At 43.2% G+C, this 10238-nt stretch overlaps 1 protein-coding gene across 1 annotated transcript; it reads left to right on the forward strand.

Moving 5' to 3' along the window:
* Positions 1-3: 3 nt before the first annotated feature.
* LOC134442078 (peroxisome assembly protein 26-like) lies at positions 4-3231 on the forward strand (the record flags this gene model as incomplete). Its single annotated transcript, XM_063192404.1, has 4 exons — positions 4-92; positions 423-745; positions 1012-1158; positions 3001-3231. Coding segments are annotated over 4 exons (663 nt in total), but the record flags the coding sequence as incomplete, so codon positions are not given.
* Positions 3232-10238: the final 7007 nt, after the last annotated feature.

A 10238-nucleotide genomic window follows, 5' to 3' on the forward strand; every position in this document is an offset into this window, starting at 1 on the left:
CGGAAACTGAACCAATGGCGTGGAGTTCTTGGCTGGGTCCTGCAACATTATGACTGCGCTGATAAAATGCCAGCTAAAATCATGCAAATGTGGTAATTTACTCTTTTCAGAATGAATACTAGTATAATTGCATATTAAAAATGTTGATGGTAACTTACAACGCTTTCATTAAAGGGGTATGCCAGTGCCACTATATTGGGGATTAAGTTAATGCAGTTAAAATCGTTGGCTTATAGTTTATAAAGGTGGTAAAGTGTCTTATTTTTCATGTTAAGCGATGTCTTGCTTTAAGACAAGTTAAAAGAGGGAGTATGTCGCTAAGCTAGTGAAAGTCAATGGATCCGTGTAGCATTAATAGTGGCATACCCCTTTAACACTTGCACCTGTTGCCTTTAAACCAAGTTATCTGTCTCGTGTTACAGCATCCTTCTCTACTCTAAAGTGGGCGAACACACCACAATGCAGGATGCAGGCCACATGTGGCTCCACTGTCCTGAGAACAGCAGCGTATCTGGCTATGCCACCGTTGCAGAGCTGTACCTTCTGCATGTGCTCATCCCCCTGGGCCTGGCAGAGGAAGCCCAGCGGCTGGTGTCGGAGGAAGTGGGCAATGTCGCGTTTACGACAGAGCAACGGCAGGTGGCGCTCGACTTATTAGAGAGACAGAAACAGACTGAGGGGAGAACGCCCTCTTCCAATCCAGGCACTGAGGAAGGTTCACAGATGACCACAAAGCCTACTCTAGGTGTGTGTGTGTCTGTGTCTGTGTCTGTGTATTAAGGTCCCATTACAGTCAAGTATAACGCTTTTCTAATATGTGTAAATTTGATTTGTGCTGCAATTCCCAGGATGTTTGCACAACTTGTCCATTTTGACCATTTTTTACACAATAGACATGCACAATTAAGGAATTACCGGTAAGTTGGGCTGTCATGTAATATTGTGTGTGTGTGTGTGTGTGTGTGTGTGTGTGTGTGTGTGTGTGTGTGTGTGTGTGTGTGTGTGTGTCAGGTCCTGTGGTCCGGAAGCTGCTGGCGATGTTGAGACTGTTACAAAGTGGGATCTCTTCAGTCATGACCAGATGGAGGTTCATCCCTGCCCGACGTCTTCTGTTGGCCGTGCTGCTGCTTTATCTGCTGCTGGTCAGAATGGACCCTGGTGAGCAGGTCTTGCTGCCTTGTGTGTGTGTGTTTGGTACGATTGTGAGATTTGTCTTGTTTTAGTTGTCTTCCTTTGACGTTGGTGTATATAGTGTATGTCGCATGTTTAGTAGTTACATTACATATTTCCCCATTTGGATATCAGTGACAAGATTTTAGACCTGAACAAAGCTGAAAGCAAACTGTAGGTGCATTTATTCCAAAATTGAATACAAAATGAGGACTATCAATCAGGGTTCCATACAAGATTCAATAATCATGCCAACAGAGAGAAAACACCCTAGAACTGTACAGGAGGAGCTAGGCAATGATCTCACGGCAGCTGGAACCTCAACCACTAATGCCTCTTTTCCACTGCCGATTTTCTGGTAGGCCTACTGCTTGACACAGCACGGCTCGGCCGCCACTTTTTGCCCTTCGATTGAGCTGTGTCATGCCCAGTCGAAAAGCAAATAGTGGCGGCCGAGTCGCGCTGTGTCGAGCTGTAGGCCTACCAGAAAACCGGCAGTCGAAAAGAGGCATACCTTTGATAAGATAACGTTTAATGGCACAGAGGATTAAAATCCTGCAGTGCAAGTATGGTACCCCTGCTTCAGAAGGATTTTAATCATCTGTGACCAGTACAAGCACCCTTGCTTGTACTGGTCCACCTGAGGTTTGCCAATGAACATCAGACTGGTTTAGGAAATGATTGGGAGGTGCTGTATTCAGATGACGCCAAAATCAATCGGTTTGGCCTCAATTCCCTTTGAGGAAAAAATGCTTCCTATGATCCCAAGAACACCTTCCTCCCCATCATGCATGAAAAACTGAAGCTCCCATTTGCCAAGCTACAGCCACACAATTGTAATGCTTTAGGGACGATCTGCAAAGAAAATGGACAAAAAGCCCTTCTGATAAATACACAAACATTGTGATCAACTAAAAGAGACGTCTGACATCTGTGCAAGAAAACAAGGGCTTCGCTACCAAGTACTTTGTCTATGACTAGAGGGGTGAAATACTAATTTCCTTCAATGAGATGCAAGTCAATTCAAATTTATTCTTTAAAGCTTGATTTGTTTTTTCTTAATCTGTAGAATATAGTACCTACCATTGAAATTATAGACTGATCATGTCTTCATTACAACAAAATCAGCACTCTCATCGTGTATGTGCTCATTTAAAAATTGGCCCATGGAAGAAAAGAAAAAAAGTTAAGACGGGGCCAAAGCATGTTCTAATGGATAATTCTAAAATGAAATCTAAAAAGGAAGACCATTTTTAAAACGAAGCATATTGAATGCCCAAATGAATGCACAAAAAAAGACCATAACAGAGGGACTGTGACACTCAGAAGCAAGGATGTTGAGGGACAAATTGTATTACAAAATTACAGGCATATGGATTTGAGATCATGAAATGTCCATTCTCAATAAGCACACTAAATTGAACATGCACACAATGTTTCATAAATGCATGATGATGCGAATGTTTAACAGTCTTGTATGTGGCAAAGCTTAGCTTCTGGTTGGACCCAGAAGACGTGCGAAACTGTCCTCTGATTTAAAGAATGTACTTCTTTTCATCCTTTTTGTAAAGTCATGGAGTCTTGCACCCTTAGTGTGGCTGCATCATTAGTGAACAGCTGATAAAATGACCTTGTATGCAACAACTTATGACCGCACTTCACAAAGGCTTTCAAAATGAGTAACAAAAGTCTTAGATGTGTTTTGGAGTTTTGCATTGTTATGTAATGAGTTGTTGTCAAGTACCATCCACACAGGTGTGTGCTGTATGTGTGTGTATTGTAACCATCTGCGTTGTGTTTTTGTGTTTTTCCTCTTGTCTGTCTCCTCAGCTCTTCCGTCCTCGTTCCCCTGGGTCTTCAAACTGCTTGGGCTCCTCAGACAGATGTGGCACGCCATGTTTGGGCCATACTACAGAGCCAATGCAACCGCCTGAACTTGAAGCCAGTTGGTTTTTGTTGTTATATGACCCAAAGCTGATGCACTTCATAGACTCTGTGAAAAACAAGTATTCTGTGTGTACATGTGCGTTGCAATGAGTTGTGATGGATGGATGACGGTGTTTTGCATAACTGAACGCCACCTGATGAAACTGTTGTTTATTTATTTTTTTTTAAAGATATTTTTATGGGCTTTTTGGGCCTTTATTATTTTGGATAGGACAGTGAAGGTGCGACAGGAAATGAGTGTGGAGAGAGATGTGCTAGGGTTGGGAAATGACCCCGTTCGGACTCGAACCGGGGTCCCCATGGGCATGCAAGCCCAAGTGTGGGGGGCTTAGCGCGCTGCGCCACAGCGCCCCCTGAAACTGTTGTTTTTGGTGAAAATATAGCTGCAAGCAGCAATGCGGGGCCAAGCAGTAAACTTGCCCAAGTCGCCACGGCAACAAAAGGAGCTGCAGCGCCCCCTTTGGCCCAAAATGTTGGCAATGTTGGTGTGCATTCCTCGGAGGGGAGTATGATCACATGAACCAAGTTTAGTTTGAATCCGTTGAAGAGCTGCCGAGATATGAGCTCATTTCCTGTTACCTGTTGGTGGCGCTAGAGAGTTTGAGCTTGGGGTCTGGATTTTTTTTGTGGGAGGTCATGGGATGGACTAGTATGTGTGCAAAAAATCCTAACAGAATTTGACAAACGATTGCTGAGGTATGACCTCACTTCCTGTTTCACCACTTTTACCACAATTTTGATTGGCTGTCACCCTCAAACGATAAGAGGTATCAAAAAATATTTGAATACCCCAAAGAAAATCAGTGCCAAGATGAAGTGTACCCTTTTGTAGGGCATTCTGACCAAAATTGTGGGACAAGTAGTATTTTTATTGAATTTCACAAAATTCAAAATGGCAGACTTTTTTCTTCCGGTTGAAATGACGTCATATAGTGCGTTGGATTCGGCTTGGCCCAAGGATTCTATTGATAGTATTATTTTCAAAATTAGGCATACGGTGTAAAAGCTACAGGCAAAAATGTAGCTAAAAATTTGACCTGTTGGTGGCGCTACAGAGTTTGAGCTGGGGGTATAATTTTCTTTGTGGTAGGTCATGGGATGGACTACTATGTGTGTACAAAATCCTAGCCTAATTCGACAAACGGTTGCTGAGATAAGACCTCACTTCCTGTTTTGCCACTTTTACGACAATTTTGATTGGCTGTCAAGGCTAAACGATTTAAGATATCTAATATTTCTTGAGACCCCATACAAACCTCAGTACAGAGATACAATATACCGAATTTCGGGCGCGAAATGTTCAAAAATTGCGGGAAAAATAGCATTTTTATTGAATTTTACAAAATACAAAATGGCGGGGAAAACTATCCAGGCAGAAAATGACGTCATATGGTGCGTTGGATTCGTCGTGGCCCAAGGATTCCAGGGATACCAGGTTTATGAAAATTGGCCCAGCGGTTCAAAAAGTACAAGCAGAAATGTACCTGCGACTTTCACCTGCTGGTGGCGCTAGAGTATTGGGGCTGGGGACCTATAACTCGCTGTGGGTAATGTTGATGCTGCCTCAAATATGTGTGCCAATTTACAGCATTTTTCTATGTATGGTTCTATGGGCTACCATAGACTTACAGTGAATTTTACAAAATTCAAAATGGCGGAATTTCCCTTCTGCGTTGACATAACGTCATATAGTGCGTTGGATTCGGCTTGGCCCAAGGATTCTAGTGATAATAATATATTTTACATCGTGCATATGGTTTAAAAGCTACAGGCAAAAAGGTAGCTAAAATTTTGACCTGCTGGTGGCGCTACAGAGTTTGAGCTGGGGGTCTGAATTTGTTTTCATTAGGTCATGGGATGGACATCTATGTGTGTTCAAAATCCTAGCCGAAACAGTCAATTGGTTGCTGAGATATGACCTCACTTCCTGTTTCACCACTTTTACGACAATTTTGATTGGCTGTCACGGCAAAACGATAAAAGATATCTAATATTCCTTGAGACCCCATGTGTAGCTCCGTCCAGAAATACTATATACCAAGTTTCGGGCGAATTGGTCAAAAATTGCGGAAAAAATAGCATTTTTATTGAATTTTACAAAATTCAAAATGGCGGGAAAACTATCCAGGCGGAAAATGACGTCATAGGGTGTGTTGGATTCGTCTTGGCCCAAGGATTCCAGGGATACCAAGTTTATGAAAATTGGCCCAGCGGTTCAAAAGTTACAAGCAGAAATGTACCTGCAACTTTGACCTGTTGGTGGCGCTAGAGCGTTGGGGCTGGGGACCTATAAATTGCTGTGGGTAATGCTGAGCCGGGCCCGAATGTGTGTGCCGATTTACAGCATTTTCCTACGTACGGTTCTATGGGCTGCCATAGACTTGCTAAGGAGAGGAAAGAGGTGACATAATAATAAATATAGCTGCAAGCAGCAATGCGGGGCCAAGCAGTAAAGTTGCCAAAGTCGCCACGGCAACAAAAGGAGCTGCAGCGCCCCCTTTGGCCCAAAATGTTGGCAATGTTGGTGTGCATTCCTCGGAGGGGAGTGTGATCACATGAACCAAGTTTAGTTTGAATCCGTTGAAGAGCTGCCGAGATATGAGCTCACTTCCTGTTACCTGTAGGTGGCGCTAGAGAGTTTGAGCTTGGGGTCTGGATTTTTTTGTGGGAGGTCATGGGATGGACTAGTATGTGTGCAAAAAATCCTAACAGAATTTGACAAACGATTGCTGAGGTATGACCTCACTTCCTGTTTCACTACTTTTACCACCATTTTGATTGGCTGTCGGCCTCAAACGATAAGAGGTATCAAAAATTCTTTGAATACCCTAAAGCAAATCAGTGCCAAGATGAAGTGTACCCTTTTGTAGGGCATTCTGACCAAAATTGTGGGACAAGTAGCATTTTTATTGAATTTCACAAAATTCTAAATGGCGGAAATTTTTCTTCCGGTTGACATGAAGTCATATAGTGCGTTTGATTCGGCTTGACCCAAGGATTCTAGTGAAAGTATTATTTTCAAAATTAGGCATACGGTGTAAAAGCTACAGGCAAAAATGTAGCTAAAAAGTTGACCTGTTGGTGGCGCTACAGAGTTTGAGCTGGGGGTATAATTTTCTTTGTGGTAGGTCATGGGATGGACTACTATGTGTGTAAAAAATCCTAGCCTAATTCGACAAACGGTTGCTGAGATATGACCTCACTTCCTGTTTTGCCACTTTTACATCAACTTTGATTGGCTGTCACGAATAAACGATAAAAGATATCCAATATTCCTTAAGACCCCATGTGTAGCTCAGTCCAGAGATACTATATACCAAGTTTCGGGCGAATTGGTCAAAAATTGTGGGAAAAATAGCATTTTTATTGAATTTTACAAAATTCAAAATGGCGGGAAAACTATCCTGGCGGAAAATGACGTCATATGGTGCGTTGGATTCGTCTTGGCTCAAGGATTCCAGGGATACCAAGTTTATGAAAATTGGCCCAGCAGTTCAAAAGTTACAAGCAGAAATGTACCTGCAACTTTGACCTGCTGGTGGCGCTAGAGCGTTGGGACTGGGGACCTATAAATCGCTGTGGGTAATGCTGAGACTGTCCCTAATGTGTGTGCCAATTTACAGCATTTTCCTACCTACGGTTCTATGGGCTGCCATAGACTTGCTAAGGAGAGGAAAGATGCCTACGTAATAATAATAAATATAGCTGCAAGCAGCAATGCGGGGCCAAGCAGTAAACTTGCCCAAGTCGCCACTGCAACCAAATTAACTGCAGCGCCCCCTTTAGGCCAAATCACTGATGTTGGTGTGCAATCTTTGGAGGGGAAGGTGATCATGTGAACCAAGTTTAGTTTGAACAGAGACTGCAGGGGCTGGGGCAGTGGGGCTTTGGTTGACACTTTAAAGCAATAGCAGAACTACGCACACACATAAGCTCTCGTCTCTTGTGTGTCCAGGCCCCCTGCCGAGAATGGTGTCAGTGAACGTGCGCAGCCGGTGCCAGAGGGGACAGAGAGATAAGAAAAAATCCCTCCATTCTTTCCACAATTTTGAATGGTTGCTGTGAGCTGATAGTTTTTTCAATCGTTACGAAAATCCATACCTGGGTGCAACATAGTGTGAAGATGACCTGTGTACCAATATTTTGAAAATTGGAAGTACGGTTCAAAAGCTACAGGCAAAAATGTAGCTAAAACTTTGACCTGTTGGTGGCGCTACAGAGTTTGAGCTGGGGATCTGATTTTTTTTGTGGTAGGTCATGGGATGGACTACTATGTGTGTGAAAAATCCTAGCCTAATTCGACAAACGGTTGCTGAGATATGACCTCACTTCCTGTTTTGCCACTTTTACGACAATTTTGATTGGCTGTCACGGCTAAACGATAAAAGATATCCAATATTCCTTGAGACCCCATGTGTAGCTCAGTCCAGAGATACTATATACCAAGTTTCGGGCGAATTGGTGAAAAATTGCGGGAAAATTAGCATTTTTATCGAATTTCACAAAATTCAAAATGGCGGGAAAACTATCCAGGCGGAAAATGACGTCATAGTGTGCGTTGGATTCGTCTTGGCTCAAGGAATCCAGGGATACCAAGTTTATGAAAATTGGCCCAGCGGTTCAAAAGTTACAAGCAGAAATGTACCTGCAACTTTGACCTGCTGGTGGCGCTAGAGTGTTGGGGCTGGGGACCTGTAAATCACTGTGGGTAATGCTGAGACTATCCCTAATGTGTGTGCCAATTTACAGCATTTTCCTACCTACGGTTCTATGGGCTGCCATAGACTTGCTAAGGAGAGGAAAGAGGTGACATAATAATAAATATAGCTGCAAGCAGCAATGCGGGGCCAAGCAGTAAACTTGCCCAAGTCGCCACTGCAACAAAATTAACTGCAGCGCCCCCTTTAGGCCAAATCTCACCAATGTTGGTGTGCAATCTTAAGAGGGGAAGGTGATCATGTGAACCAAGTTTAGTTTGAACAGAGACTGCAGGGGCTGGGGAAGTGGGGCTTTGGTTGATACTTTAAAGTAATAGCAGAACTACGCACACACATAAGCTCTAGTCCTCTTGTGTGTCCAGAGACCCCCCTGCCGAGAATGGTGTCAGTGAACGTGCGCAAGGGGGGCAGAGGGGACAGAGAGATGAGAAAAAATCCCTCCATTCTTTCCACAATTTTGAATGGCTGCTGTGAACTGATAGTTTTTTCAATCGTTACGAAAATCCATACCTGGGTGCAACATAGTGTGAAGATGACCCGTGTACCAATATTTTGAAAATTGGGAGTACGGTTCAAAAGCTACAGGCAAAAATGTAGCTAAAATTTTGACCTGCTGGTGGCGCTACAGAGTTTGAGCTGGGGATCTAATTTTTTTCGTGGTAGGTCATGGGATGGACTACTATGCGTGTACAAATTCCTAGCCTAATTCGACAAACGGTTTCTGAGATATGGCCTCACTTCCTGTTTTGCCACTTTTACGACATTTTTGATTGGCTGTCACGGCTAAACGATAAAAGATATCCAATATTCCTTGAGACCCCATGTGTAACTCTGTCCAGAGATACTATATACCGAGTTTCGGGCAAATTGGTCAAAAATTGACGGAAAATTAACATTTTTATTGAATTTCACAAAATTCAAAATGGCGGGGAAACTATCCTGGCGGAAAATGACGTCACAGGGTGCGTTGCATTCGTCTTGACTCAAGGATTCCAAGGATACCAAGTTTATGAAAATTGGCCAAGCGGTTCAAAAGTTACAAGCAGAAATGTACCTGCAACTTTGACCTGCTGGTGGCGCTAGCGGGTTGGGGGTGGGGCCCTATAAATTGCTGTGGGTAATGCTGAGCTGGGCCCGAATGTGTGTGCCGATTTACAGCATTTTCCTACCTACGGTTCTATGGGCTGCCATAGACTTGCTAAGGAGAGGAAAGAGGTGACATAATAATAAATATAGCTGCAAGCAGCAATGCGGGGCCAAGCAGTATGTCTGCATGTCCCAGCCTGAGTCGCCACGGAAGCAGAAAGTCCGCCTAAGTCGCCAAGGCAACCGAAAGAGCTGAGCAGGCAGAATGTCAGAGACACGCATAGTTATTTTTTACAAGCAGAAATGTGACCCACCACCACAAAACCAGGCATAAGTCTCTGGATATCAAAAATGAGTTATCTGTGTGGATTGATAGAGCAGAGCCCAAGGTTTATTATGGTGAAAAAATTATGTTTCTATCATAAGTAGAACCAAAGTTACGGCAATTTTACTTTTTGAGTTTGGACATATTTCGCGAAACGCCTTTTCGAGAAATCGGCCGTCAAAGTTTTGGACTATTTTATAGGTATAAAGTCCTTAGCAACGCATATTAATTATCATCCGATTGACATGAAATTTTCACAGATGATTAATGACACTATGACGGACATGTCACAGAAGTTTTGTTTCAATCAAAGAACTTTAACCTATTATTTAAACGGAAACTGACTTTTCCATCCAAATGGAATTTCGGGGAAATCATCCACCTGAAATATGATCATCTTATATCACCAATTCATGCTCTCATACTGTATCTGTCTTCATGTTATGCCTTAAAGAAAGTGAAAGCCCAACTGGGAAACTCCTACTACCTTTGTCATTGTGACACAGCACTCCACAGCACACAAGTGCACACTGCGCACAATGAAATTGCATTTATGCCTCAAAAGGGGGCAGCCCCCAATGGCGCCCCAAAGGGAGCAGTGCGGCAGGACGGAACCATACTCAGGGTACCTTAGTCTTGGAGGATTATGGGGAGAGCACTGCTTAATTACTCCCACACCAACCTGGCGGGTCACGAGTTGAACTGGCAACCTTTGGGATACAGTCTGATGCCCTAACCGCTTACCCATGACTGCCCTACCGCTTACCAATGGCAACCCTAAAAGAACTAAAAAAGACAATTTAACTTGCATATTCAAATTCAAATGTGCTTTATTGGCATGCTTGGAAGTATCAATGCTGCCAAAGCTTAAAAAACACAACATACAGTGCATCAAGGACATGAACATTTAGGTCAATATAGCATTAAATTAAATGCATTTAGCATAAACACATGCACACACACGCACGCACACACACACACACACACACACA

This window comes from Engraulis encrasicolus, unplaced genomic scaffold (genome assembly GCF_034702125.1).
Source record: "Engraulis encrasicolus isolate BLACKSEA-1 unplaced genomic scaffold, IST_EnEncr_1.0 scaffold_1132_np1212, whole genome shotgun sequence".
In the NCBI taxonomy this organism is placed as follows: domain Eukaryota; kingdom Metazoa; phylum Chordata; class Actinopteri; order Clupeiformes; family Engraulidae; genus Engraulis; species Engraulis encrasicolus.